The sequence below is a fragment of the Oncorhynchus nerka genome, linkage group LG13, assembly GCF_034236695.1.
Source record: "Oncorhynchus nerka isolate Pitt River linkage group LG13, Oner_Uvic_2.0, whole genome shotgun sequence".
NCBI classification, from domain to species: Eukaryota; Metazoa; Chordata; class Actinopteri; order Salmoniformes; family Salmonidae; genus Oncorhynchus; species Oncorhynchus nerka.
The window spans coordinates 24,377,964-24,403,180 of NC_088408.1; the positions used below are offsets into that span (position 1 = coordinate 24,377,964).

The window sequence follows — 25,217 nt, forward strand, 5'->3', positions numbered from 1 at the left end:
CTGAGAAGAGAGAACCTGAGTACAGCCGTTCCCGGCCCACAAGTCAAACGGCAGATGTTACCAGATAGGCCAGCCTAGACCTTTTTGAAGAGCTTTATTTATTACGTTTGCACTGTTTCGGAGGTCAAAGCATTCTCATCTCTGCCCTCACAGGACACAGTGAACCTTTGTAAAAACACCAGAGTGGGTATACTACAAAGCAGGATCAATGAGTAAACCAGCTAACTTGGATAAACACTCAGGAATAAAAAGAGTTACTGGGGCATTAATGAACATAGACTTGAATATTGGTTATTTGTTGAAACGAGTTATTCAATACATACCCATTCTAAGCATATATTCCTGAACATTAAGTTATTTCTGAACATTGAAGCATTACAGCTGGCTAAGTCATTGATCCTACTTTGTAGTATACCCCTCAGGGGATTTTACCAAAGCGTAGGTCCTTGTTAAACTTAAAGCTAGAATCCTTAATTGAAACATTAACAAAGTGTCATCACACCTCTGTTCAGATAAAAAAGCTGAGGGAGGGGCCAAGTAAAATCGTACCACTCTCAAATTCGTAGACAGAGCTATGGATACAAGGACTGACCATCTATTAGATACAAATTTGAATTTGAACCATGTTTTGAGGCTATACAGTGTTTACATTTACATGATTTACAAACATTGGAGTAAAACAAGCTTATATTTTGGTCTCTAATAGAGTGTGACAGCTGAACTAATCTCATGAGGCATTTATAAGTCATACTCTTCAAGAATCAATGGCTATATAGCATAACATGAATTTATCGGTCAAAAAATGGATGTAGCAATAGAGGAATCTATCTTTAAGGCTGTGGTTTTCTGAGGGAAGGCACAAACCTTCAGGACAAGGCTCTGATCTCAACAGTTTTAAGGGTGTGCAATTTATATGCTCATGGCTAGAAGGGATCCAGCTTTTGTCAAATTAATTCAAAAGTATAATTTGTTTGTATTCCTAACCTGCTATGCAAAGTCAAATCTGACCTTAATTTTACAAAAGTTTCCAGCCATGACCAATTTATACATTCTACACATTCCCCAGTAAGAAGGGTCTCCTGGTTCCCACCCTGTAGTGGTGTAAAGTACTTAAGAAAAATAATTGAGAGTAGTACTTAAGTCGTTTTTTGGGGTATCTGTACTTTACTTTACTATTTATATTTTTAACAACTTTCACTTTTAATTAAAAGTTTTGTACTTTTTATTCCATACATGTTCCCTGACACCCAACTATATTTGAGCAATTACGTTTACTTTTGACACTTACGTATATTTAAAACCAAATTATTTGAGACTTTTACTCAATTAGGATTTTACTGAGTGACTTTCACTTTTACTTGAGCAATTTTCTATTAAGGTATCTTTACTTTTACAAGTATGACAATTGGATACTTTTTCCACCACTGTATCCTACAATTTGTCAGAAAGGGAAAAACGCCTCACTCTTAAAAGTATGTTGTGTTTTGTTATATCCAAATTCTCACAGTCAACCCTGTCACATGCACAGCTTTTTTTATCTCCAAAAAAAACCCAGGTTGACTGTAAGAATTTGGATATAACAAAACACAACATACTTTTAAGAGTGTGACGTTTTTCTTTTTCTGACAAATTGTAGGATACAGCTTAGAAAAATAATTAAGCCCTAACTTCCCCAAAGACTCCACCCTTGGAATCATGCAAATACGGGATACGTCCCATCCATAAAGACAGATAGAGGACTCATCTTTATACATCTGTGCCATTATAGTGTCTGTGACAACATACTTTTAAATGGCAGAAGCATTGTGGAACCCCTCAATGGCGCTGCCAATGCTAAATCTGCCTTTTTTTTACTAGGCAAGTCAGTTAAGAAAAAATCTTATTTTCAATGACAGCCTAGGAACAGTGGGTTAACTGCCTTGTTCATGGGTAGAACAACAGATTTTTACCTTGTCAGCTCAGGGATTCGATCTTGCTAGTCCAACACTCTAACCACTAGGCTACCTGCTATCCCTTTAGCCTGCTTAGAGTCCTCTATCATTCTCTATGGTCCCACCTGCTGTGATTCATCTTCGAATCTGCGTGTGCAATTGACTGTGGATCCCATCCCTCCATCCCGGTGCAACTCTCGGCCAGTCCCGCTTTTCCCCGGAAGAGGGAGACAGGCTACGCGGGAACAGAACGCCAACAGTCTGTTTGTCCCCCTCTCCCAGCCCATGGCAGCCTTCTCTATCCATATACTACTTTTCTCTCCCTCCTCTCTCCCTCTGTTGCGCTGCACCATTGGACTAGCGCACTATCCTCACTATGGCATCCACCGCAGCACGGACTCTCTTACTGCTTTTCATTACCTTCTGTGCATCGATTCAAGGTAACATCACCCATTTGATTTTTTTTTTTTTTTGTCAGAACAGATGCATGCATGGTTTCAATTTTTTCTCACTTAGTGAACTGGCACTTTATTGATAGATTTTATGGCTGGGATTGGTGGAGTTGGACTATAGCCCAATCAATAATCAATTGGTTATTTGATTACCCCCTCATTATAGTATATCCAGTTCCCAATTATTTTTGTTGATTTTGTTTTATATCATAGACTACGTCAATACACCAATAGCTTCGTATTAAGCTGCTACCACATGGTACATACATTATAATGACCACATTGCATTGCAGGAGAAAGTGAATTCAATTGTGATGTTCTTTCTTTTGGATTACTTTGATGAAAACACACGCTATGGTTCTGGTGTGTGTGTGTGTGTGTGTGTGTGTGTGTGTGTGTGTGTGTGAGAGAGAGAGAGATAATAATCTTAACAAATCTTCTGGTTTGTGTTTCTTAAACAAATTATGCAAAATATTAGGGAAAATATGTTATTTTGGGCTTCTTCTGAAAACAAAAATGCGTAACAGTTTGCAGATGGGGGAAAACATACCAGTCGAAGTGAACAATAATGATGCATTTGGACCTTGAAACTGTCTTTCATCGTTTCTGGTCTGGAAGGAAAATGTGATGTTGTCTTGTGAGCGCAGCAGTCATGGAATATGTTCTTACCTCATAGGCACACACAGAAGTAGCTTTGCTCTATAATAAAAATAAGATGACAAATATTCAATCATGATTCAAATCAATCACAACCAACCGAAAATATGAAGAAAAAAAGGTTTTGATCTCTAAAGGGATGCTACGGTGCCAAAGCGGGGATCCAACTTGGCACCGGTAGCAGCTCCATGATGGCCCGGCTTTCAACTCTGACAATACCACCGAGAGAGGGGGGAGGAGGAGGTGGTTGACTTTCTCACAAAGTTTCTGTCAATTTTGCCCCTGCTGCGTCTAGGTGTCACTAGCATCCACTTATTATCGCGTCCACTGGTCTTGTTGCGCGCTGTGAAACCCAGCTTCTATGCGTTAGAGCTTAAGCTCCCAAACACCCCTCTCACTGCCGCTGAGCTTAAAGCAGAACAGGTGTTGCTCAGGTTCTTTTGTTATGAGGGGATAGGAGAATAGGTCAGAGCACTCTCGTTGGAGTGTGCCAGATTGAAGAATAACTGATGATTTTACGAACAATCAACACCCTTTGAATATGATCGGTGTCAGTAAACGTTGGCCAAAAAAACGTTATTAAATTGTTACCAGCAGCACATTTACAGTCACTAGATAACAGGAAAACGGCCTAACCAGCTCTGCTAGGGTGAGTAAAATGATCAGAGTGAGGTGTTCTCTCATTTGTGTCTGGAAGTAGCTAGCAAGCTAGCTAACGTTAGCTAGTTAGCTCAGGTGCTTGACTGCCGTTGAGGCCAGAACGCTTGGATCAACCCTCCTCCTCGGCCAGAGCGTCCAGTGTGGCTCTGAACGCAAAGGGGTGCGAAATGCTCTGAATTTATGAACGGACAATCTGAGCTCTGAATTGATGAACACCCAGAGAGCACTCTGAGGGCATTCTGGCACTCCAGAGTGAATTTACGAACACACCCATAGTATTAGGAATTAGAATACTAATACTAATATTTTTGAAGGACCTATATGGTTGTACTGCTGACCAACTGGAATGATGAACATCAGGGTGGACAGAGGCATATCCATCTGAAGAGACCTAACTTCCCTTGAGCACACCTCCTAACAATCACTCTAGTCATTAGAGGGGCTATTCAATTTGACAGATAAGTGGAAATATGCTAACAATATGTGAGACAAATTTTAAGCAAAATCATTTAGCAGACTGAAAGATTATCCAGCATTTTGAACTTCCAGACAGGAAGTTCCCCCTGGGCAGGTTGGGGGGGACAGATGCAGGTTACAGTTTACTGCTTCACTGGGTTCTCATCATCATATTAGCCCAGTGAAGTGTAAAATGGAGATAGCACCTTTAAGAGGCAGACAGAGACTGCAATGATCCACAGACAGCACAGATGTTTTAGACACTCCTACAGAGCAGGGTTTGTGAAATCGATTTGGAGCCACACTCACACTTGCTGTGAGAGGACCTGCTTCCCACCAGAGGAAAGAAAAGGTCTGAGTGAAGAAAATACAAAAGGCTTGAGTTTTGGAGAAGAGCATCTGGCTAATCTCTGTTGAGCTGATTTAGCTGCCTCGTGCCACGTTATAATAACTCTCTGTTCTCCCTTGCCCTTTTCCCCCTATCTCCTCTCTCCATCTCTACATATCTATCCATCACTCTTTAAATTATTCTCTCTGTCTCACTTTCTTATTTCAAATTCCCATATTTACACCTCTCTCTCTCTCTCTCTCTCTCTCTCTCTCTCTCTCTCTCTCTCTCTCTCTCTCTCTCTCTCTCTCTCTCTCTCTCTCTCTCTCTCTCTCTCTCTCTCTCTCTCTCTCTCTCTCTCTCTCTCTCTCTCTCTCTCTCTCTCTCTGGTGTATCAAATATAGTACACAGTCATTCAGCCTCCAAAGACAAACACTGACTTTCAACATCATAGGATATCACCTTTCCAACAAGTCAGTCCATAAAATGTCTACCCTGGTAGAGCTGCCCCGGTCAACTGTAAGCAGTTATTGTGAAGTAGAAACGTCTAGGAGCAACAACGGAAGTGGTAGGCCACACAAGCTCACAGACCATCTGACAGTCAGATGAACAAATCTGGTTTTGGTGGATGTCAGGAGGAGCAGGAGTTTGGTGGACGGTTTTTCTCAGTTCGGGTTAGGCCCCTTAGTTCCAGTGAAGGGAAATGTTAACACTACAGCATATAATGAAATTCTAGACAATTCTGTGCATCCAACTTTGTTGCAACAGTTTGGGGAAGGCCCTTTCCTGTTTCAGCATGACAATGCTCCCATACAGAAATGGTTTGTCGAGATCGGTGTGGAAGAACTGCACAGAGACCTGACCTCAACCCCATCGAACACTTTTTGTGATGAATTGGAACGCTGTCTGTGAGCCAGGCCTAATCACTAAACATCATGATGAGATGAGATGAGGCTGTTATAGCAGCAATGTTCCAACATCTAGTGGAAAGCCTTCCCAGAAGAGTGGAGTCTGTTATAGTAGCAAAGGGGAGACCAACTCCATATTAATGAATGAGATGTTCTACTAGCAGGTGATTTTAGAATGAGATGTTCTACTAGCAGGTGATTTTAGAATGAGATGTTCTAGTAGCAGGTGATTTTAGAATGAGATGTTCTACTAGCAGGTGTCCACATACTTCTGGTCATGTAGTGTATGTCTGGACAATGTGTTGATACTATAATTATAGTACGCACCATAAAAGGTGAGTCAACATATTATCACAGCATGGGCTGTATTCTTTCTTCCTAAAGTGATTTGACCAAAGCTGACCAATGCAGAAAGAATGTCACTCAAGAGCATGAATATCCAGCAACAAAAGGCATATTTGACCTTTTTCAATTTGAACTGAGAGCTGAACTATATTCCTCTATGGGCCCCGCTACCTCTCCTTTGTCCTTGCCCTCAATCTCTTACTTGGTCCATTCTTGCAAACAGCAACTCAGAGATTACCTCTTTTATGCATGAATAAGGACTGATTGGTGATTGAACAGGTGCGCAAAGACAGTTTGCACACATGCAGAAGAGGTTCACATTAATGGGAGTCATTTATATTAGATGTGTCCAAATGTTGAACATTGTGTTTGTCATGACTGTTTTGCTAAAATGTGCTTAGCATTTGCATTGTGTTTGTCATGACTGTTTTGCTAAAATGTGCTTAGCATTTGCATTGTGTTTGTCATGACTGTTTTGCTAAAATGTGCTTAGCATTTGCATTGTGTTTGTCATGACTGTTTTGCTAAAATGTGCTTAGCATTTGCATTGTGTTTGTCATGACTGTTTTGCTAAAATGTGCTTAGCATTTGCATTGTGTTTGTCATGACTGTTTTGCTAAAATGTGCTTAGCATTTGCATTGTGTGTGAAAGCAGTGAGAAATTACTTACAGTTTTGCAAAAAAAATGCTGTTGTGCTCATTAGGTTCTGATGGAGATCATGGACCCCAGTTTCATTAAAAGTATCTTGGAAAAACTGTAATACATAGAGCACTGAGTAAAAGCACAAAGTCTACAATCCCCAAAAGCCTACAATCTCCAAAAGCCTACAATTTTTATTTTTTTATTTTACCTTTATTTTACTAGGCAAGTCAGTTAAGAACAAATTCTTATTTTGTCGGCCTAGGAACAGTGGGTTAACTGCCTGTTCAGGGGCAGAACGACAGATTTTGTACCTTGTCAGCTCGGGGATTTGAACTTGCAACCTTTCGGTTACTAGTCCAATGCTCTAATCACTAGGCTACCCCAAAAGCCTACAATCCCCAAAAGAGAGAGAGAAGGAGAGGCAGAATATTTTCCAGCATGTCATGTGCGAGTGTGTAGAGAGAGTGTGTTTGTAGATAGTGTCTGTATAGAGAGAGTGTGTGTAAAGAGAGAGTATAGAGTGTGTGTGGAGAGAGAGTGTGTATAGTGTGTGGAGAGAGTGTGTGTATAGAGTGTGTTTATAGTGTGTAGAGAAAGTGTGTGGAGAGAGTGTGTGTGGAGAGAGTGTGTGTAGAGAGAGTGTATAGCGAGAGTGTGTGCATAGAGAGTGTGCGTAGGTAGAGAGTTTGTTTAGAGAGAGTGTGTACAAAAGCGTGTGTATTGAGTGTGTAGAAAGAGTATGTGTGTGTACAGAGAGAGTGTGTATAGAGAGTGTATTGAGTGTGTGTTTAGAGAGAGTGTGTGTGTAGAGTATGTGTGTGTACAGAGAGAGTGTGTATAGAGAGTGTATTGAGTGTGTGTTTAGAGAGAGTGTGTGTGTAGAGTATGTGTGTGTATAGAGAGTGTGTATTGAGTGTGTGTTTAGAGAGAGTGTGTGTGTAGAGAGTGTATCAGTGTAGAGAGTGTGTCGGTGTAGAGAGAGTGTGTCAGTGTAGAGAGAGTGTGTCAGTGTAGAGAGTGTATCAGTGTAGAGAGTGTGTCGGTGTAGAGAGAGTGTGTCAGTGTAGAGAGAGTGTGTCAGTGTAGAGAGAGTGTGTCAGTGTAGAGAGTGTGTCAGTGTAGAGAGAGTGTCAGTGTAGAGAGTGTGTCGGTGTAGAGAGTGTGTGTCAGTGTAGAGAGAGTGTGTCAGTGTAGAGAGAGTGTGTCAGTGTAGAGAGAGTGTGTCAGTTTAGAGAGTGTGTCAGTGTAGAGAGTGTGTCGCAGTAGAGAGTGTGTGTCAGTGTAGAGAGAGTGTCAGTGTGGAGAGTGTATCAGTGTAGAGAGTCTGTCAGTGTAGAGAGTGTGTCGGTGTAGAGAGTGTGTCTGTGTAGAGAGAGTGTGTCAGTGTAGAGAGATTGTCAGTGTAGAGAGAGTGTGTCAGTTTAGAGAGTGTGTCAGTGTAGAGAGAGTGTCAGTGTAGAGAGAGTGTGTCAGTTTAGAGAGTGTGTCAGTGTAGAGAGTATGTCAGTGTAGAGAGTGTGTCGGTGTAGAGAGAGTTTGTGTAGAGAGAGTGTGTCAGTGTAGAGAGAGTGTGTCAGTTTAGAGAGAGTGTGTCAGTGTAGAGAGAGTGTCAGTGTAGAGAGTGTGTCGGTGTAGAGAGAGTGTGTCAGTGTAGAGAGAGTGTGTCAGTGTTGAGAGTGTGTTAGTGTAGAGAGAGTGTGTGTAGAGAGAGTGTCAGTGTAGAGAGAGTGTGTCAGTTTAGAGAGAGTGTGTCAGTGTAGAGAGAGTGTGTCAGTGTAGAGAGTGTGTCAGTGTAGAGAGAGTGTCAGTGTAGAGAGTGTGTCGGTGTAGAGAGTGTGTGTCAGTGTAGAGAGAGTGTGTCAGTGTAGAGAGTGTGTCAGTTTAGAGAGTGTGTCAGTGTAGAGAGTGTGTCGCAGTAGAGAGTGTGTGTCAGTGTAGAGAGAGTGTCAGTGTAGAGAGTGTGTCGGTGTAGAGAGTGTGTCAGTGTGGAGAGTGTATCAGTGTAGAGAGTGTGTCGGTGTAGAGAGTGTGTCTGTGTAGAGAGAGTGTGTCAGTGTAGAGAGATTGTCAGTGTAGAGAGAGTGTGTCAGTTTAGAGAGTGTGTCAGTGTAGAGAGTGTGTCAGTGTAGAGAGTATGTCAGTGTAGAGAGTGTGTCGGTGTAGAGAGAGTTTGTGTAGAGAGAGTGTGTCAGTGTAGAGAGAGTGTGTCAGTTTAGAGAGAGTGTGTCAGTGTAGAGAGAGTGTCAGTGTCAAGAGTGTATCAGTGTAGAGAGTGTGTCAGTGTAGAGAGTGTGTGTCTGTGTAGAGTGAGTGTGTCAGTGTAGAGAGAGTGTGTCAGTTTAGAGAGTGTGTCAGTGTAGAGAGTATGTCAGTGTAGAGAGTGAGAGAGTGTGTTTATAGTGTGTTTATAGAGAGTGTGTGTAGAGAGAGTGTGTGTGTAGAGAGTGTGTTTATAGTGTGTGTAGATAGAGTGTGTGTAGAGAGAGTGCATGTGAAGAGACTGTGTGTGTAGAGAGAGTGTGTCAGTGTAGAGAGGGTGTAAGTATAGAGAGTGTGTCAGTGTTGAGAGCGTGTCGGTGTAGAGAGAGTGTGTCAGTGTAGAGAGAGTGTGTCAGTGTAGAGAGGGTGTCAGTGTAGAGAGTGTGTCAGTGTTGAGAGCGTGTCAGTGTAGAGAGAGTGTGTCAGTGTAGAGAGTGTGTCAGTGTAGAGAGTGTGTCAGTGTAGAGAGAGTGTGTCGGTGTAGAGAGTGTGTCGGTGTAGAGAGTGTGTCAGTGTAGAGAGTGTGTCAGTGTAGAGAGTGTGTCGGTGTAGAGAGAGTGTGTCAGTGTAGAGAGTGTGTCAGTGTAGAGAGAGTGTGTCAGTGTAGAGAGAGTGTGTCAGTGTAGAGAGTGTGTCAGTGTAGAGAGTGTGTCAGTGTAGAGAGTGTGTCAGTGTAGAGTGTGTCAGTGTAGAGAGTGTGTCAGTTTAGAGAGTGTGTCAGTGTAGAGAGTGTGTCAGTGTAGAGAGAGTGTGTCAGTGTAGAGAGAGTGTCAGTGTAGAGAGTGTGTCAGTGTAGAGAGTGTGTCAGTGTAGAGAGTGTGTCAGTGTAGAGAGTCTGTCAGTGTAGAGAGTGTGTCAGTGTAGAGAGTGTGTCAGTTTAGAGAGTGTGTCAGTGTAGAGAGAGTGTCAGTGTAGAGAGAGTGTGTCAGTTTAGAGAGTGTGTCAGTGTAGAGAGTATGTCAGTGTAGAGAGTGTGTCTGTGTAGAGAGAGTGTGTCAGTGTAGAGAGATTGTCAGTGTAGAGAGAGTGTGTCAGTGTAGAGAGAGTGTGTCAGTTTAGAGAGAGTGTGTCAGTGTAGAGAGTGTGTCAGTGTAGAGAGTGTGTCAGTGTAGAGAGTGTGTCAGTGTAGAGAGTGTGTCAGTGTAGAGAGTGTGTCAGTGTAGAGAGTGTGTCGGTGTAGAGAGAGTGTGTCAGTGTAGAGAGAGTGTGTCAGTGTAGAGAGTGTGTCAGTGTAGAGAGTGTGTCAGTGTAGAGAGTGTGTCAGTGTAGAGAGTGTGTCAGTGTAGAGAGTGTGTGTCAGTGTAGAGTGAGTGTGTCAGTGTAGAGAGAGTGTGTCAGTTTAGAGAGTGTGTCAGTGTAGAGAGTATGTCAGTGTAGAGAGTGAGAGAGTGTGTTTATAGTGTGTTTATAGAGAGTGTGTGTAGAGAGAGTGTGTGTGTAGAGAGTGTGTTTATAGTGTGTGTAGATAGAGTGTGTGTAGAGAGAGTGCATGTGAAGAGACTGTGTGTGTGAGTGTGTGTAGAGTGTGTTTATCGAGTGTGTGTAGAGAGTGTGTGTCAGTGTCAGTGTAGAGTGTGTCAGTGTGTCAGTGTAGAGAGTGTGTGTATCCAGTGTGTGTGTAGAGAGAGTGTCAGTGTAGAGAGTGTGTCAGTGTAGAGAGAGTGTGTCAGTGTAGAGAGAGTGTGTCAGTGTAGAGAGAGTGTGTCAGTGTAGAGAGTGTGTCAGTGTAGAGAGTGTGTCAGTGTAGAGAGAGTGTGTCAGTGTAGAGAGAGTGTGTCAGTGTAGAGAGAGTGTGTCAGTGTAGAGAGTGTGTCAGTGGTGTAGAGAGTGTGTCAGTGTAGAGAGTGTGTCAGTGTAGAGAGTGTGTCAGTGTAGAGAGTGTGTCAGTGTAGAGAGAGTGTGTCAGTGTAGAGAGAGTGTGTCAGTGTAGAGAGTGTGTCAGTGTAGAGAGTGTGTCAGTGTAGAGAGAGTGTCAGTGTAGAGAGTGTGTCAGTGTAGAGAGAGTGTGTCAGTGTAGAGAGAGTGTGTCAGTGTAGAGAGAGTGTGTCAGTGTAGAGAGTGTGTCAGTGTAGAGAGTGTGTGTCAGTGTAGAGAGAGTGTGTCAGTGTAGAGAGTGTGTCAGTGTAGAGAGTGTGTCAGTGTAGAGAGTGTGTCAGTGTAGAGAGTGTCAGTGTAGAGAGTGTGTCAGTGTAGAGAGAGTGTGTCAGTGTAGAGAGTGTGTCAGTGTAGAGAGAGTGTGTCAGTGTAGAGAGAGTGTGTCAGTGTAGAGAGTGTGTCAGTGTAGAGAGTGTGTCAGTGTAGAGAGTGTGTCAGTGTAGAGAGAGTGTGTGTGTAGAGAGAGTGTGTCAGTGTAGAGAGAGTGTGTCAGTGTAGAGAGTGTGTCAGTGTAGAGAGAGTGTCAGTGTAGAGAGTGTGTCAGTGTAGAGAGAGTGTGTCAGTGTAGAGAGAGTGTGTCAGTGTAGAGAGTGTGTCAGTGTAGAGAGAGTGTGTGTAGAGAGTGTGTCAGTGTAGAGAGAGTGTGTCAGTGTAGAGAGTGTGTCAGTGTAGAGAGTGTGTCAGTGTAGAGAGAGTGTGTCAGTGTAGAGAGTGTGTCAGTGTAGAGAGTGTGTCAGTGTAGAGAGAGTGTGTCAGTGTAGAGAGTGTGTCAGTGTAGAGAGTGTGTCAGTGTAGAGAGTGTGTCGCAGTAGAGAGTGTGTGTCAGTGTAGAGAGAGTGTCAGTGTAGAGAGTGTGTCAGTGTAGAGAGTGTGTCAGTGTAGAGAGTGTGTCAGTGTAGAGAGTGTGTCAGTGTAGAGAGTGTGTCAGTGTAGAGAGTGTGTCAGTGTAGAGAGTGTGTCAGTGTAGAGAGAGTGTGTCAGTTTAGAGAGTGTGTCAGTGTAGAGAGTATGTCAGTGTAGAGAGTGTGTCTGTGTAGAGAGAGTGTGTCAGTGTAGAGAGATTGTCAGTGTAGAGAGAGTGTGTCAGTGTAGAGAGAGTGTGTCAGTGTAGAGAGTGTGTCAGTGTAGAGAGAGTGTCAGTGTCAAGAGTGTCAGTGTAGAGAGAGTGTGTCAGTGTAGAGAGAGTGTGTCAGTGTAGAGAGAGTGTGTCAGTGTAGAGAGAGTGTGTCAGTGTAGAGAGTGTGTCAGTGTAGAGAGTATGTCAGTGTAGAGAGTGAGAGAGTGTGTTTATAGTGTGTTTATAGAGAGTGTGTGTAGAGAGAGTGTGTGTGTAGAGAGTGTGTCAGTTATAGTGTGTGTGTAGAGTGTGTCAGTGTGTGAGAGAGTGTGTCAGTGTAGAGAGAGTGTGTCAGTGTAGAGAGGGTGTAAGTGTAGAGAGTGTGTCAGTGTTGAGAGTGTGTCAGTGTAGAGAGAGTGTGTCAGTGTAGAGAGAGTGTGTCAGTGTAGAGAGTGTGTCAGTGTAGAGAGTGTGTCAGTGTAGAGAGTGTGTCAGTGTAGAGAGAGTGTGTCAGTGTAGAGAGAGTGTGTCAGTGTAGAGAGTGTGTCAGTGTAGAGAGAGTGTGTCAGTGTAGAGAGTGTGTCAGTGTAGAGAGTGTGTCAGTGTAGAGAGTGTGTGTCAGTGTAGAGAGTGTGTCAGTGTAGAGAGAGTGTGTCAGTGTAGAGAGAGTGTGTCAGTGTAGAGAGTGTGTCAGTGTAGAGAGTGTGTCAGTGTAGAGAGAGTGTCAGTGTAGAGAGTGTGTCAGTGTAGAGAGTGTGTCAGTGTAGAGAGTGTGTCAGTGTAGAGAGTGTGTCGCAGTAGAGAGAGTGTGTCAGTGTAGAGAGAGTGTCAGTGTAGAGAGTGTGTGTCAGTGTAGAGAGAGTGTCAGTGTAGAGAGTGTGTCGGTGTAGAGAGTGTGTCAGTGTGGAGAGTATCAGTGTAGAGAGTCTGTCAGTGTAGAGAGTGTGTCGGTGTAGAGAGTGTGTCTGTGTAGAGAGAGTGTGTCAGTGTAGAGAGATTGTCAGTGTAGAGAGAGTGTGTCAGTTTAGAGAGTGTGTCAGTGTAGAGAGTGTGTCAGTGTAGAGAGTGTGTCAGTGTAGAGAGTGTGTCAGTGTAGAGAGAGTGTCAGTGTAGAGAGAGTGTGTCAGTGTAGAGAGAGTGTGTCAGTGTAGAGAGTGTGTCAGTGTAGAGAGAGTGTCAGTGTAGAGAGTGTGTCAGTGTAGAGAGTGTGTCAGTGTAGAGAGTGTGTCAGTGTAGAGAGTGTGTCAGTGTAGAGAGTGTGTCAGTGTAGAGAGTGTGTCAGTGTAGAGAGTGTGTCAGTGTAGAGAGTGTGTCAGTGTAGAGAGAGTGTGTCAGTGTAGAGTGTGTCAGTGTAGAGAGTGTGTCAGTGTAGAGAGAGTGTGTCAGTGTAGAGAGTGTGTCAGTGTAGAGAGAGTGTGTCAGTGTAGAGAGTGTGTCAGTGTAGAGAGTGTGTCAGTGTAGAGTGAGAGAGTGTGTCAGTGTGTAGAGAGTGTGTCAGTGTAGAGAGTGTGTCAGTGTAGAGAGTGTGTAGTGTGTGTAGATAGAGTGTGTCAGTGTAGAGAGTGTGTCAGTGTAGAGAGAGAGTGTGTCAGTGTAGAGAGTGTGTCAGTGTAGAGTGTGTGTGTCAGTGTGTGAGAGAGTGTGTGTGTCAGTGTGTGTGTAGAGAGAGTGTGTCAGTGTAGAGAGTGTGTCAGTGTAGAGAGAGTGTGTCAGTGTAGAGAGTGTGTCAGTGTAGAGAGTGTGTCAGTGTAGAGAGTGTGTCAGTGTAGAGAGTGTAGAGAGAGTGTGTCAGTGTAGAGTGTGTCAGAGAGAGTGTGTCAGTGTAGAGAGAGTGTGTCAGTGTAGAGAGTGTGTCAGTGTAGAGAGTGTGTCAGTGTAGAGAGAGTGTGTCAGTGTAGAGAGAGTGTGTCAGTGTAGAGAGTGTGTCAGTGTAGAGAGAGTGTGTCAGTGTAGAGAGTGTGTCAGTGTAGAGAGAGTGTGTCAGTGTAGAGAGTGTGTCAGTGTAGAGAGTGTGTCAGTGTAGAGAGTGTGTCAGTGTAGAGAGAGTGTGTCAGTGTAGAGAGTGTGTCAGTGTAGAGAGTGTGTCAGTGTAGAGAGTGTGTCAGTGTAGAGAGTGTGTCAGTGTAGAGTGTGTCAGTGTAGAGAGTGTGTCAGTGTAGAGAGTGTGTCAGTGTAGAGAGAGTGTCAGTATAGAGAGAGTGTGTGTAGAGTGTGTCAGTGTAGAGAGAGTGTGTCAGTGTAGAGTGTGTCAGTGTAGAGAGTGTGTCAGTGTAGAGAGTGTGTCAGTGTAGAGAGTGTGTCAGTGTAGAGAGAGTGTGTCAGTGTAGAGAGAGTGTGTCAGTGTAGAGAGTGTGTCAGTGTAGAGAGTGTGTCAGTGTAGAGAGTGTGTGTCAGTGTAGAGAGAGTGTGTCAGTGTAGAGAGAGTGTGTCAGTGTAGAGAGTGTGTCAGTGTAGAGAGTGTGTCAGTGTAGAGAGTGTGTCAGTGTAGAGAGTGTGTCAGTGTAGAGAGTGTGTCAGTGTAGAGAGTGTGTCAGTGTAGAGAGTGTGTCAGTGTAGAGAGAGTGTGTCAGTGTAGAGAGTGTGTCAGTGTAGAGAGAGTGTGTCAGTGTAGAGAGTGTGTCAGTGTAGAGAGTGTGTCAGTGTAGAGAGAGTGTGTCAGTGTAGAGAGAGTGTGTCAGTGTAGAGAGTGTGTCAGTGTAGAGAGAGTGTGTCAGTGTAGAGAGTGTGTCAGTGTAGAGAGAGTGTCAGTGTAGAGAGTGTGTCAGTGTAGAGAGTGTGTCAGTGTAGAGAGTGTGTCAGTGTAGAGAGTGTGTCAGTGTAGAGAGTGTGTCAGTGTAGAGAGTGTGTCAGTGTAGAGAGAGTGTGTCAGTGTAGAGAGTGTGTCAGTGTAGAGAGAGTGTGTCAGTGTAGAGAGTGTGTCAGTGTAGAGAGTGTGTCAGTGTAGAGAGAGTGTCAGTGTAGAGAGTGTGTCAGTGTAGAGAGAGTGTGTCAGTGTAGAGAGAGTGTGTCAGTGTAGAGAGTGTGTCAGTGTAGAGAGTGTGTCAGTGTAGAGAGTGTGTCAGTGTAGAGAGTGTGTCAGTGTAGAGAGTGTGTCAGTGTAGAGAGTGTGTGTAGAGAGAGTGTGTCAGTGTAGAGAGTGTGTCAGTGTAGAGAGAGTGTGTCAGTGTAGAGAGAGTGTCAGTGTAGAGAGTGTGTCGGTGTAGAGAGTGTGTCAGTGTAGAGAGTGTGTCAGTGTGTCAGTGTCAGTGTAGAGAGTGTCAGTGTAGAGAGTGTGTCAGTGTAGAGAGTGTGTCAGTGTAGTAGAGTGTGTGTGTAGAGTGTGTCAGTGTGAGAGAGTGTCAGTGTAGAGAGAGTGTGTCAGTGTGTCAGTGTGTGTAGAGAGTGTGTCAGTGTCAGTGTCAGTGTAGAGAGTGTGTGTGTCAGTGTAGAGAGTGTGTGTCAGTGTAGAGAGTGTGTCAGTGTAGAGAGTGTGTCAGTGTAGAGAGTGTGTCAGTGTAGAGAGTGTGTCAGTGTAGAGAGTGTGTCAGTGTAGAGAGTGTGTCAGTGTAGAGAGTGTGTCAGTGTAGAGAGAGTGTGTCAGTGTAGAGAGAGTGTGTCAGTGTAGAGAGTGTGTCAGTAGAGAGTGTGTCAGTGTAGAGAGTGTGTCAGTGTAGAGAGTGTGTCAGTGTAGAGAGTGTGTCAGTGTAGAGAGTGTGTCAGTGTAGAGAGTGTGTCAGTGTGTGTCAGTGTAGAGAGAGTGTGTCAGTGTAGAGAGTGTGTCAGTGTAGAGAGTGTGTCAGTGTAGAGAGTGTGTCAGTGTAGAGAGTGTGTCAGTGTAGAGAGAGTGTGTCAGTGTAGAGAGTGTGTCAGTGTAGAGAGTGTGTCAGTGTAGAGAGTGTGTCAGTGTAGAGAGAGTGTGTCAGTGTAGAGAGAGTGTGTCAGTGTAGAGAGTGTGTCAGTGTAGAGAGTGTGTCAGTGTAGAGAGTGTGTCAGTGTAGAGAGAGTGTGTCAGTGTAGAGAGTGTGTCAGTGTAGAGAGTGTGTCAGTGTAGAGAGTGTGTGTCAGTGTAGAGAGTGTGTCAGTGTAGAGAGTGTGTCAGTGTAGAGAGTGTGTCAGTGTAGAGAGTGTGTCAGTGTAGAGAGTGTGTCAGTGTAGAGAGTGTGTCAGTGTAGAGAGTGTGTCAGTGTAGAGAGAGTGTGTCAGTGTAGAGAGAGTGTGTCAGTGTAGAGAGTGTGTCAGTGTAGAGAGTGTCAGTGTAGAGAGAGTGTGTCAGTGTAGAGAGTGTGTCAGTGTAGAGAGTGTGTCAGTGTAGAGAGTGTGTCAGTGTAGAGAGTGTGTCGCAGTAGAGAGTGTGTGTCAGTGTAGAGAGAGTGTGTCAGTGTAGAGAGTGTGTCAGTGTAGAGAGTGTGTCAGTGTAGAGAGAGTGTCAGTGTAGAGAGTGTGTCAGTGTAGAGAGAGTGTGTCAGTGTAGAGAGAGTGTGTCAGTGTAGAGAGAGTGTGTCAGTGTAGAGAGTGTGTCAGTGTAGAGAGAGTGTCAGTGTAGAGAGTGTGTCAGTGTAGAGAGAGTGTGTCAGTGTAGAGAGAGTGTGTCAGTGTAGAGAGTGTGTCAGTGTAGAGAGTGTGTCAGTGTAGAGAGTGTGTCAGTGTAGAGAGTGTGTCAGTGTAGAGAGTGTGTCAGTGTAGAGAGAGTGTCAGTGTAGAGTGTGTCAGTGTAGAGAGTGTGTCAGTGTAGAGAGTGTGTCAGTGTAGAGAGTGTGTCAGTGTAGAGAGTGTGTCAGTGTAGAGAGTGTGTCAGTTTAGAGAGTGTGTCAGTGTAGAGAGTGTGTCAGTGTAGAGAGAGTGTGTCAGTGTAGAGAGTGTGTCAGTGTAGAGAGTGTCAGTGTAGAGAGTGTGTCAGTGTAGAGAGTGTGTCAGTGTAGAGAGAGTGTGTCAGTGTAGAGAGAGTGTGTCAGTGTAGAGAGTGTGTCAGTGTAGAGAGTGTGTCAGTGTAGAGAGTGTGTCAGTGTAGAGAGTGTGTCAGTGTAGAGAGTGTGTCAGTGTAGAGAGTGTGTCAGTGTAGAGAGTGTGTGTGTAGAGAGAGTGTGTCAGTGTAGAGAGTGTGTCAGTGTAGAGAGAGTGTGTCAGTGTAGAGAGAGTGTGTCAGTGTAGAGAGTGTGTCAGTGTAGAGAGAGTGTGTCAGTGTAGAGAGTGTGTCAGTGTAGAGAGTGTGTCAGTGTAGAGAGTGTGTCAGTGTAGAGAGTGTGTCAGTGTAGAGAGTGTGTCAGTGTAGAGAGAGTGTGTCAGTGTAGAGAGTGTGTCAGTGTAGAGTGTGTCAGTGTAGAGAGTGTGTCAGTGTAGTTGTTGTCAGTGTAGAGAGTGTGTCAGTGTAGAGAGAGTGTGTCAGTGTAGAGAGAGTGTGTCAGTGTAGAGAGTGTGTCAGTGTCAGTGTAGAGAGTGTGTCAGTGTAGAGAGTGTGTCAGTGTAGAGAGTGTGTCAGTGTAGAGAGTGTGTCAGTGTAGAGAGTGTCAGTGTAGAGAGTGTGTCAGTGTAGAGAGTGTGTCAGTGTAGAGAGTGTGTCAGTGTAGAGAGAGTGTGTCAGTGTAGAGAGAGTGTGTCAGTGTAGAGAGTGTGTCAGTGTAGAGAGTGTGTCAGTGTAGAGAGAGTGTAGAGAGTGTCAGTGTAGAGAGTGTGTCAGTGTAGAGAGTGTGTCAGTGTAGAGAGAGTGTCAGTGTAGAGAGTGTGTCAGTGTAGAGAGAGTGTGTCAGTGTAGAGAGTGTGTCAGTGTAGAGAGTGTGTCAGTGTAGAGAGAGTGTGTCAGTGTAGAGAGAGTGTCAGTGTAGAGAGTGTGTCAGTGTAGAGAGTGTGTCAGTGTAGAGAGTGTGTCAGTGTAGAGAGTGTGTCAGTGTAGAGAGTGTGTCAGTGTAGAGAGTGTGTCAGTGTAGAGAGAGTGTGTCAGTGTCAGTGTGAGAGAGTGTGTCAGTGTAGAGAGAGTGTGTCAGTGTAGAGAGTGTGTCAGTGTAGAGAGTGTAGAGAGTGTGTCAGTGTAGAGAGTGTGTCAGTGTAGAGAGAGTGTGTCAGTGTAGAGAGTGTGTCAGTGTAGAGAGTGTGTCAGTGTGAGAGAGTGTCAGTGTAGAGAGTGTGTCAGTGTAGAGAGTGTGTCAGTGTAGAGAGTGTGTCAGTGTAGAGAGAGTGTGTCAGTGTGTGTCAGAGAGTGTGTCAGTGTAGAGAGTGTCAGTGTAGAGAGTGTGTCAGTGTAGAGAGTGTGTCAGTGTGTAGAGAGTGTGTCAGTGTAGAGAGAGTGTGTGTAGAGTGTGTGTGTGTGTCAGTGTAGAGAGTGTGTGTGTAGAGTGTGTCAGTGTGTAGAGAGTGTGTCAGTGTAGAGAGTGTGTCAGTGTAGAGAGTGTGTGTAGAGAGTGTGTGTCAGTGTAGAGTGTGTCAGTGTGAGAGTGTGTCAGTGTAGAGAGTGTGTCAGTGTGAGAGAGTGTGTCAGTGTAGAGAGTGTGTCAGTGTAGAGAGTGTGTCAGTGTAGAGAGTGTGTGTGTAGAGAGTGTGTCAGTGTAGAGAGAGTGTGTCAGTGTAGAGAGAGTGTGTCAGTGTAGAGAGTGTGTCAGTGTAGAGAGTATCAGAGAGAGTGTGTCAGTGTAGAGAGAGTGTGTCAGTGTAGAGAGAGTGTGTCAGTGTAGAGAGTGTGTCAGTGTAGAGAGTGTGTCAGTGTAGAGAGTGTGTCAGTGTAGAGAGAGTGTGTCAGTGTAGAGAGTGTGTCAGTGTAGAGAGAGTGTGTCAGTGTAGAGTGTGTCAGTGTAGAGAGTGTGTCAGTGTAGAGTGTGTCAGTGTAGAGAGTGTGTCAGTGTAGAGAGAGTGTGTCAGTGTAGAGAGTGTGTCAGTGTAGAGAGAGTGTGTCAGTGTAGAGAGTGTGTCAGTGTAGAGAGTGTGTCAGTGTAGAGAGTGTGTCAGTGTAGAGAGAGTGTGTCAGTGTAGAGAGAGTGTGTCAGTGTAGAGAGTGTGTCAGTGTGTAGAGAGTGTGTCAGTGTAGAGAGTGTGTCAGTGTAGAGAGTGTGTCAGTGTAGAGAGTGTGTCAGTGTAGAGAGAGTGTGTCAGTGTAGAGAGTGTGTCAGTGTAGAGAGAGTGTGTCAGTGTAGAGAGTGTGTCAGTGTAGAGAGTGTGTCAGTGTAGAGAGAGTGTGTCAGTGTAGAGAGTGTGTCAGTGTAGAGAGTGTGTCGCAGTAGAGAGTGTGTCAGTGTAGAGAGAGTGTCAGTGTAGAGAGTGTGTCAGTGTAGAGAGAGTGTCAGTGTAGAGAGTGTGTCAGTGTAGAGAGTGTGTCAGTGTAGAGAGTGTCAGTGTAGAGAGTGTGTCAGTGTAGAGAGTGTGTCAGTGTAGAGAGAGTGTGTCAGTGTAGAGAGTGTGTCAGTGTAGAGAGTGTGTCAGTGTAGAGAGTGTGTCAGTGTAGAGAGTGTGTCAGTGTAGAGAGTGTGTCAGTGTAGAGAGTGTGTCAGTGTAGAGAGAGTGTGTCAGTGTAGAGAGAGTGTGTCAGTGTAGAGAGAGTGTGTCAGTGTAGAGAGTGTGTCAGTGTAGAGAGTGTGTCAGTGTAGAGAGAGTGTGTCAGTGTAGAGTGTGTCAGTGTAGAGAGTGTGTCGGTGTAGAGAGAGTGTGTCAGTGTAGAGAGAGTGTGTCAGTGTAGAGAGTGTGTCAGTGTAGAGAGAGTGTGTCAGTGTAGAGAGTGTGTCAGTGTAGAGTGTCAGTGTAGAGAGTGTGTCAGTGTAGAGAGAGTGTGTCAGTGTAGAGAGTGTGTCAGTGTAGAGAGTGTGTCAGTGTAGAGAGTGTGTCAGTGTAGAGAGTGTCAGTGTAGAGTCAGTGAGAGAGTGTCAGTGTAGAGAGTGTGTCAGAGAGTGTGTCAGTGTAGAGAGTGTGTCAGTGTAGAGAGAGTGTGTGTCAGTGTCAGTGAGAGAGTGTGTCAGTGTAGAGAGTGTGTCAGTGTAGAGAGAGTGTGTCAGTGTAGAGAGTGTGTCAGTGTAGAGAGTGTGTCAGTGTAGAGAGAGTGTGTCAGTGTAGAGAGAGTGTGTCAGTGTAGAGAGTGTGTCAGTGTAGAGAGAGTGTGTCAGTGTAGAGAGAGTGTGTCAGTGTAGAGAGAGTGTGTCAGTGTAGAGAGTGTGTCAGTGTAGAGAGTGTGTCAGTGTAGAGAGAGTGTGTCAGTGTAGAGAGTGTGTCAGTGTAGAGAGTGTGTCAGTGTAGAGAGTGTGTCAGTGTAGAGAGTGTGTCAGTGTAGAGAGAGTGTGTCAGTGTAGAGAGAGTGTGTCAGTGTAGAGAGAGTGTGTCAGTGTAGAGAGAGTGTGTCAGTGTAGAGAGTGTGTCAGTGTAGAGAGTGTGTCAGTGTAGAGAGAGTGTGTCAGTGTAGAGAGTGTGTCAGTGTAGAGAGAGTGTGTCAGTCAGTGTAGAGAGAGTCTGTCAGTGTAGAGAGTCTGTCAGTGTAGAGAGTGTGTCAGTGTAGAGAGTGTGTCAGTGTAGAGAGTGTGTCAGTGTAGAGAGTGTGTCAGTGTAGAGAGAGTGTCAGTGTAGAGAGTGTGTCAGTGTAGAGAGTGTGTCAGTGTAGAGAGTGTGTCAGTGTCAGTGTGTCAGTGTAGAGAGTGTGTCAGTGTAGAGAGAGTGTGTCAGTGTAGAGAGTGTGTCAGTGTAGAGAGTGTGTCAGTGTAGAGAGTGTGTCAGTGTAGAGAGTGTGTCAGTGTAGAGTGTGTGTCAGTGTAGAGAGTGTGTCAGTGTAGAGAGTGTGTCAGTGTAGAGAGAGTGTGTCAGTGTAGAGAGAGTCAGTGTAGAGAGTGTGTCAGTGTAGAGAGTGTGTCAGTGTAGAGAGTGTGTCAGTGTAGAGAGTGTGTCAGTGTAGAGAGTGTGTCAGTGTAGAGAGAGTGTGTCAGTGTAGAGAGAGTGTGTCAGTGTAGAGAGTGTGTCAGTGTAGAGAGTGTCAGTGTCAGTGTGTGTCAGAGAGTGTGTCAGTGTAGAGAGTGTGTCAGTGTAGAGAGTGTGTCAGTGTAGAGAGAGTGTGTCAGTGTAGAGAGAGTGTCAGTGTAGAGAGAGTGTCAGTGTAGAGAGTGTGTCAGTGTAGAGAGTGTGTGTCAGTGTAGAGAGTGTGTCAGTGTAGAGAGAGTGTGTCAGTGTAGAGAGTGAGTGTGTCAGTGTAGAGAGTGTGTCAGTGTCAGTGTAGTCCAGAGTGTGTCAGTGTAGAGAGTGTGTCAGTGTGAGAGAGTGTCAGTGTAGTGTGTGTGTCAGTGTAGAGAGTGTGTCAGTGTAGAGAGTGTGTCAGTGTAGAGAGAGTGTGTCAGTGTAGAGAGTGTGTCAGTGTAGAGAGTGTGTCAGTGTAGAGAGTGTGTCAGTGTAGAGAGTGTGTCAGTGTAGAGAGAGTGTGTCAGTGTAGAGAGTGTGTCAGTGTAGAGAGTGTGTCAGTGTAGAGAGTGTGTCAGTGTAGAGAGAGTGTGTCAGTGTGTCAGTGTCAGTGAGAGAGTGTGTCAGTGTAGAGAGTGTGTCAGTGTAGAGAGAGTGTGTCAGTGTAGAGAGTGTGTCAGTGTAGAGAGTGTGTCAGTGTAGAGAGTGTGTCAGTGTAGAGAGAGTGTCAGTGTAGAGAGTGTGTCAGTGTAGAGAGAGTGTGTCAGTGTAGAGAGAGTGTGTCAGTGTAGAGAGAGTGTGTCAGTGTAGAGAGTGTGTGTGTGTAGAGAGTGTGTCAGTGTAGAGAGTGTGTCAGTGTAGAGAGTGTGTCAGTGTAGAGAGTGTGTCAGTGTAGAGAGTGTGTCAGTGTAGAGAGTGTGTCAGTGTAGAGAGTGTGTCAGTGTAGAGAGTGTGTCAGTGTAGAGAGTGTGTCAGTGTAGAGAGTGTGTCAGTGTAGAGAGTGTGTCAGTGTAGAGAGTGTGTCAGTGTAGAGAGAGTGTGTCAGTGTAGAGAGTGTGTCAGTGTAGAGAGTGTGTCAGTGTAGAGAGTGTGTCAGTGTAGAGAGAGTGTGTCAGTGTAGAGAGTGTGTCAGTGTAGAGAGTGTGTCAGTGTAGAGAGAGTGTGTCAGTGTAGAGAGTGTGTCAGTGTAGAGAGTGTGTCAGTGTAGAGAGTGTGTCAGTGTAGAGAGTGTGTCAGTGTAGAGAGTGTGTCAGTGTAGAGAGTGTGTCAGTGTAGAGAGTGTGTCAGTGTAGAGAGAGTGTGTCAGTGTAGAGTGTGTCAGTGTAGAGAGTGTGTCAGTGTAGAGAGTGTGTCAGTGTAGAGAGAGTGTGTCAGTGTAGAGAGTGTGTCAGTGTAGAGAGTGTGTCAGTGTAGAGAGTGTGTCGCAGTAGAGAGTGTGTGTCAGTGTAGAGAGTGTGTCAGTGTAGAGAGTGTGTCAGTGTAGAGAGTGTGTCAGTGTAGAGAGTGTGTCAGTGTAGAGAGTGTCAGTGTAGAGAGTGTGTCGGTGTAGAGAGTGTGTCAGTGTAGAGAGAGTGTGTCAGTGTAGAGAGTGTGTCAGTGTAGAGAGTGTGTCAGTGTAGAGAGTGTGTCAGTGTGTGTCAGTGTAGAGAGAGTGTGTCAGTGTAGAGAGTGTGTCAGTGTAGAGAGTGTGTCAGTGTAGAGAGAGTGTGTCAGTGTAGAGAGTGTGTCAGTGTAGAGAGTGTGTCAGTGTAGAGAGTGTGTCAGTGTAGAGAGAGTGTGTCAGTGTAGAGAGTGTGTCAGTGTAGAGAGTGTGTCAGTGTAGAGAGAGTGTGTCAGTGTAGAGAGTGTGTCAGTGTAGAGAGAGTGTGTCAGTGTAGAGAGTGTGTCAGTGTAGAGAGTGTGTCAGTGTAGAGAGTGTGTCAGTGTAGAGAGAGTGTGTCAGTGTAGAGAGTGTGTCAGTGTAGAGAGTGTGTCAGTGTAGAGAGTGTGTCAGTGTAGAGAGTGTGTCGGTGTAGAGAGAGTGTGTGTGTGTAGAGAGTGTGTCAGTGTAGAGTGTGTCAGTGAGTGTGTCAGTGTAGTAGAGAGTGTGTCAGTGTAGAGAGTGTGTCAGTGTAGAGAGTGTGTCAGTGTAGAGAGTGTGTCAGTGTAGAGAGTGTGTCAGTGTAGAGAGTGTGTCAGTGTAGAGTGTGTCAGTGTAGAGAGTGTGTCAGTGTAGAGAGTGTGTCAGTGTAGAGAGTGTGTCAGTGTAGAGAGTGTGTCAGTGTAGAGAGTGTGTCAGTGTAGAGAGTGTGTCAGAGAGTGTGTCAGTGTAGAGAGTGTGTCAGTGTAGAGAGTGTGTCAGTGTAGAGAGTGTGTCAGTGTAGAGAGTGTGTCAGTGTAGAGAGTGTGTCAGTGTAGAGAGAGTGTGTCAGTGTAGAGAGTGTGTCAGTGTAGAGAGAGTGTGTCAGTGTAGAGAGTGTGTCAGTGTAGAGAGTGTGTCAGTGTAGAGAGTGTGTCAGTGTAGAGAGAGTGTGTCAGTGTAGAGAGTGTGTCAGTGTAGAGAGTGTGTCAGTGTAGAGAGAGTGTGTCAGTGTAGAGAGAGTGTGTCAGTGTAGAGAGAGTGTGTCAGTGTAGAGAGTGTGTCAGTGTGTGTGTCAGTGTAGAGAGTGTGTCAGTGTAGAGAGTGTGTCAGTGTAGAGAGTGTGTCAGTGTAGAGAGTGTGTCAGTGTAGAGAGTGTGTCAGTGTAGAGAGTGTGTCAGTGTAGAGAGTGTGTCAGTGTAGAGAGTGTGTCAGTGTAGAGAGTGTGTGTCAGTGTAGAGAGAGTGTGTCAGTGTAGAGAGTGTGTCAGTGTAGAGAGTGTGTCAGTGTAGAGAGAGTGTGTCAGTGTAGAGAGAGTGTGTCAGTGTAGAGAGTGTGTCAGTGTCAGTGTGTCAGTGTAGAGAGTGTGTCAGTGTAGAGTGTGTCAGTGTAGAGAGTGTGTCAGTGTAGAGAGTGTGTCAGTGTAGAGAGTGTGTCAGTGTAGAGAGTGTGTCAGTGTAGAGAGTGTGTCAGTGTAGAGAGTGTGTCAGTGTAGAGAGTGTGTGTCAGTGTAGAGAGTGTGTGTGTCAGTGTAGAGAGTGTGTCAGTGTAGAGAGTGTGTCAGTGTAGAGAGAGTGTGTCAGTGTAGAGAGTGTGTCAGTGTAGAGAGTGTGTCAGTGTAGAGAGTGTGTCAGTGTAGAGAGTGTGTCAGTGTAGAGAGAGTGTGTCAGTGTAGAGAGAGTGTGTCAGTGTAGAGAGTGTGAGAGAGTGTGTCAGTGTAGAGAGAGTGTGTCAGTGTAGAGAGTGTGTCAGTGTAGAGAGTGTGTCAGTGTAGAGAGTGTGTCAGTGTAGAGAGTGTGTCAGTGTAGAGAGTGTGTCAGTGTAGAGAGTGTGTCAGTGTAGAGAGTGTGTCAGTGTAGAGAGAGTGTGTCAGTGTAGAGAGAGTGTGTCAGTGTAGAGAGTGTGTCAGTGTAGAGAGTGTGTCAGTGTAGAGAGAGTGTGTCAGTGTAGAGAGTGTGTCAGTGTAGAGAGTGTGTCAGTGTAGAGAGTGTGTCAGTGTAGAGAGTGTGTCAGTGTAGAGAGAGTGTATCAGTGTAGAGAGTGTGTCGGTGTAGAGAGAGTGTGTCAGTTTAGAGAGAGTGTGTCAGTGTAGAGAGAGTGTCGCAGTAGAGAGTGTGTGTCAGTGTAGAGAGTGTGTCAGTGTAGAGAGAGTGTGTCAGTGTAGAGAGTGTGTCAGTGTAGAGAGAGTGTGTGTCAGTGTTGAGAGAGTGTGTCAGAGAGTGTGTCAGTGTAGAGAGAGTGTGTCAGTGTAGAGAGTGTGTCAGTGTCAGTGTCAGTGTAGAGAGTGTGTCAGTGTAGAGAGTGTGTCAGTGTAGAGAGTGTGTCAGTGTAGAGAGAGTGTGTCAGTGTAGAGAGTGTGTCAGTGTAGAGAGTGTCAGTGTAGAGAGTGTGTCAGTGTAGAGAGTGTGTGTGTGAGAGAGTGTGTCAGTGTAGAGAGAGTGTGTCAGTGTAGAGAGTGTGTCAGTGTAGAGAGTGTGTCAGTGTAGAGAGTGTGTCAGTGTAGAGAGTGTGTCAGTGTAGAGAGTGTGTCAGTGTAGAGAGTGTGTCAGTGTAGAGAGTGTGTCAGTGTAGAGAGAGTGTGTCAGTGTAGAGAGAGTGTGTCAGTGTAGAGAGTGTGTCAGTGTAGAGAGTGTGTCAGTGTAGAGAGAGTGTGTCAGTGTAGAGTGTGTCAGTGTAGAGAGTGTGTCAGTGTAGAGAGTGTGTCAGTGTAGAGAGAGTATGTCAGTGTAGAGAGAGTGTGTCAGTGTAGAGAGTGTGTCAGTGTAGAGAGTGTCAGCGTAGAGAGTGTGTCAGTGTAGAGAGAGTGTGTCAGTGTAGAGAGTGTGTCAGTGTAGAGAGTGTGTCAGTGTAGAGAGTGTGTCAGTGTAGAGAGAGTGTGTCAGTGTAGAGAGTGTGTCAGTGTAGAGAGTGTGTCAGTGTAGAGAGTGTGTCAGTGTAGAGAGTGTGTCAGTAGAGAGTGTGTCAGAGAGTGTGTCAGTGTAGAGAGTGTGTCAGTGTAGAGAGTGTCAGTGTAGAGAGTGTGTCAGTGTAGAGAGTGTGTCAGTGTAGAGAGTGTGTCAGTGTAGAGAGTGTGTCAGTGTAGAGAGTGTGTCAGTGTAGAGAGAGTGTCAGTGTAGAGAGTGTGTCAGTGTAGAGAGAGTGTGTCAGTGTAGAGAGTGTGTCAGTGTAGAGAGTGTGTCAGTGTAGAGAGTGTGTCAGTGTAGAGAGTGTGTCAGTGTAGAGAGTGTGTCAGTGTAGAGAGTGTGTCAGTGTAGAGAGT

At 45.2% G+C, this 25,217-nt stretch overlaps 1 protein-coding gene across 1 annotated transcript in view; it reads left to right on the forward strand.

Annotated features, from left to right (window-relative positions):
- The first annotated feature begins 2,269 nt into the window (after positions 1 to 2,269).
- The window catches only part of fndc1 (fibronectin type III domain containing 1), a 127,318-nt gene continuing 104,370 nt past the window's right edge, over positions 2,270 to 25,217 (forward strand). Inside the window, exon 1 of the mRNA XM_065026281.1 lies at positions 2,270 to 2,371. Within this exon, the coding sequence (XP_064882353.1) occupies positions 2,308 to 2,371 (64 nt within the window). The 5' untranslated portion in view covers positions 2,270 to 2,307. The remainder of the gene's footprint in view (positions 2,372 to 25,217) is intronic.